This window comes from Papilio polytes, unplaced genomic scaffold (genome assembly GCF_000836215.1).
Source record: "Papilio polytes unplaced genomic scaffold, Ppol_1.0 DF820645.1, whole genome shotgun sequence".
NCBI lineage: Eukaryota > Metazoa > Arthropoda > Insecta > Lepidoptera > Papilionidae > Papilio > Papilio polytes.
This window is the reverse complement of record NW_013528559.1, coordinates 36681-38785: the sequence shown is the minus strand read 5'-3', so window position 1 is coordinate 38785 and position 2105 is coordinate 36681. Positions and strand designations below refer to the sequence as shown.

At 40.3% G+C, this 2105-nt stretch overlaps 1 protein-coding gene across 1 annotated transcript in view; it reads right to left on the bottom strand.

The window, feature by feature from the left end:
- Positions 1-2: 2 nt before the first annotated feature.
- The window catches only part of LOC106110391 (protein turtle-like), a gene marked incomplete at its 3' end in the record, with an annotated part of 12062 nt that continues 9959 nt past the window's right edge, over positions 3-2105 (bottom strand). The window contains exons 5-6 of the mRNA XM_013292217.1: positions 2047-2104; positions 3-40 (exon numbers count right to left, since the gene is read on the bottom strand). Coding sequence (XP_013147671.1) covers positions 3-40; positions 2047-2104 — 96 coding nt within the window. The remainder of the gene's footprint in view (positions 41-2046; position 2105) is intronic.

Here is a 2105-nt window from a genome sequence, read left to right as displayed (position 1 = left end):
CGGTACCACACCGTGTACTCCACATCCGCGCCGCCACCGCCTGCCACACACACACACCCACAACCGGCCCGTACTATACTGTACCATACCAACATAACAGGTAGACGACACTATCCTAATATTATATCATAATATATTTAACTATGAAATTGCCATTTTGTATGAAAAAAACGATATTTTGTATGTACGTCTTATTTATATTACTCGAAGTAACAACCGATGCAATCAATGCATCTTTGCTAACGCAGTGGCAGTTTATTGATACCTTTCTTAAAGAAATCAGCTGGACGGGAGGCAACAAATTCTTTAAAGGCATTTTGTGCTGGCTCTCGGGTATTGAATTTTTCCCGCCTAGAAGTTATACAAATTCTGCAAGTAGTACTCTGTAGGCGCAAGGGCCAGTGAGTAAGGCAGATGACGGGGAGCTTCCAACCCCAGTTCTAGCAAGCGATTGACCAATGATGGTTAGAGATGATGGAGAAGCTGGCAGCTCATCAATCATTGTGTTCAATTCGTTACAGTACACATCTGCAGCAATGCTCACCCTGTTTGGTAATAAGCTGTAATGAATCACACCGGCGCTAGACCACCAAACAGTAACCAACACTTTTCTAGGGGAAAGTTTTCGTTTAGGGCATTGATTAGGTGCTGAACCAGGATCCAACCTACTTGTTGAGCGCTTGCGGTTATCAAACAGAATCTATTTTTCATCGTAGGTAATAATGCGGTCGAAATCCCTTCATTTCTGTGTCTGTTGAGCAGTGTAAGGCACGTCTCAACGTGTACTTCGCGCTGGCAATCATTGAGTTTGTGGGTCACGTTATTAAGCTTTTTTACATAGCATATTAAGCTTTTTTACATATACATACAAGCTTTTTTACCTTGCCAATTTGACGCAAATGGACCAATATTGTTTTGACACCGACGTTGAAAGCTGCTGCTAATTCAGCCGTAGATTGTGTATCATCAGCTTCCGCAATCGCCTTTAAGACGTTATTGTCGACCAGTCTTCGGGCGACCGTGAGGTGTTTTTTTTCCAGAAGGGAAGCGACGAAACCAGTGGCAGGTGGTGCGTTAGTTTTAGAGTTAGCTCCGTAAACGTGGTTGATGTTGCGTGTCGCTTGTGTTGTGTCGCGTTTTTGCTACGACGGTACTCATATTCCATAAAAAGATTAAAATGCGATGAAAATATTAAACTAATTAATAAACAAATGACTACTTTTGGAAAGTAATTCCGTGTTGTAAAATAAAATTTATTTTAACTGTGGTTTTTAGCCAAACAAAAATTATTTTGATATAAAATGGCATTGGGAAGGCCTATGTCCAGCAGTGGGCAGGTGAAGGCTGTTGATGATGATGATGATGATGATGAAAATGGCCAGTTCGACAGAACGCCAATTTCATAGGTAAAAGTATTTAATCGATGAAAGAATTCGTTATAGCGACAAGTACAATCAATCAATCATTCGTATCTACTTCCTGGTATATAATAATTGGTAATGTAGGTTTTGTTAAATTAGCTTTATAGAAATATTCTTTTAAAAGTCTTTCTTTTTAATCAATTAAATAATCACCCTCGTTATCCATCATCTTTTACCATCTAGTGGGCAAATTTTCAATCCCGGATGTATAAAAATCAATTGTTTTTTGATTAAAATATCCCGAGATGGCATTTTGGACATCATCCACATTTACAAATTTTTCCACTAAGAAAGTGCTGTAGCGATCGGAATAAATGGAAATCCGAGGGTGCAATATCGGGCGACTATGGTGGGTGAGGCAGTACTCCTACCCCAATTCATTTAGTCTAGCATTGACATGTAGAAGGTAGCAGAACGTGTTTGTTTGGCTATTTTATCCCAAATTGCAGAAAAAAGTTTAATATTGAATTATTTGGAAGTAAGCAAGTCACAATAACCTTAAAAGGACTTTGCACGCCTTCGAAATATTATACACTGTGAGCTGATAAAAGACGAAAATATCGACATGCGCAGAAACGACATTACTTTCCGTTCCCCCTAATAGATAAGAGGCGTGTGCACTCACCGGGCACCCAGGAGAGGTGAATGGCGCTTGCGGCGGGGAGCGCCGTCAGGTTGTAGGGC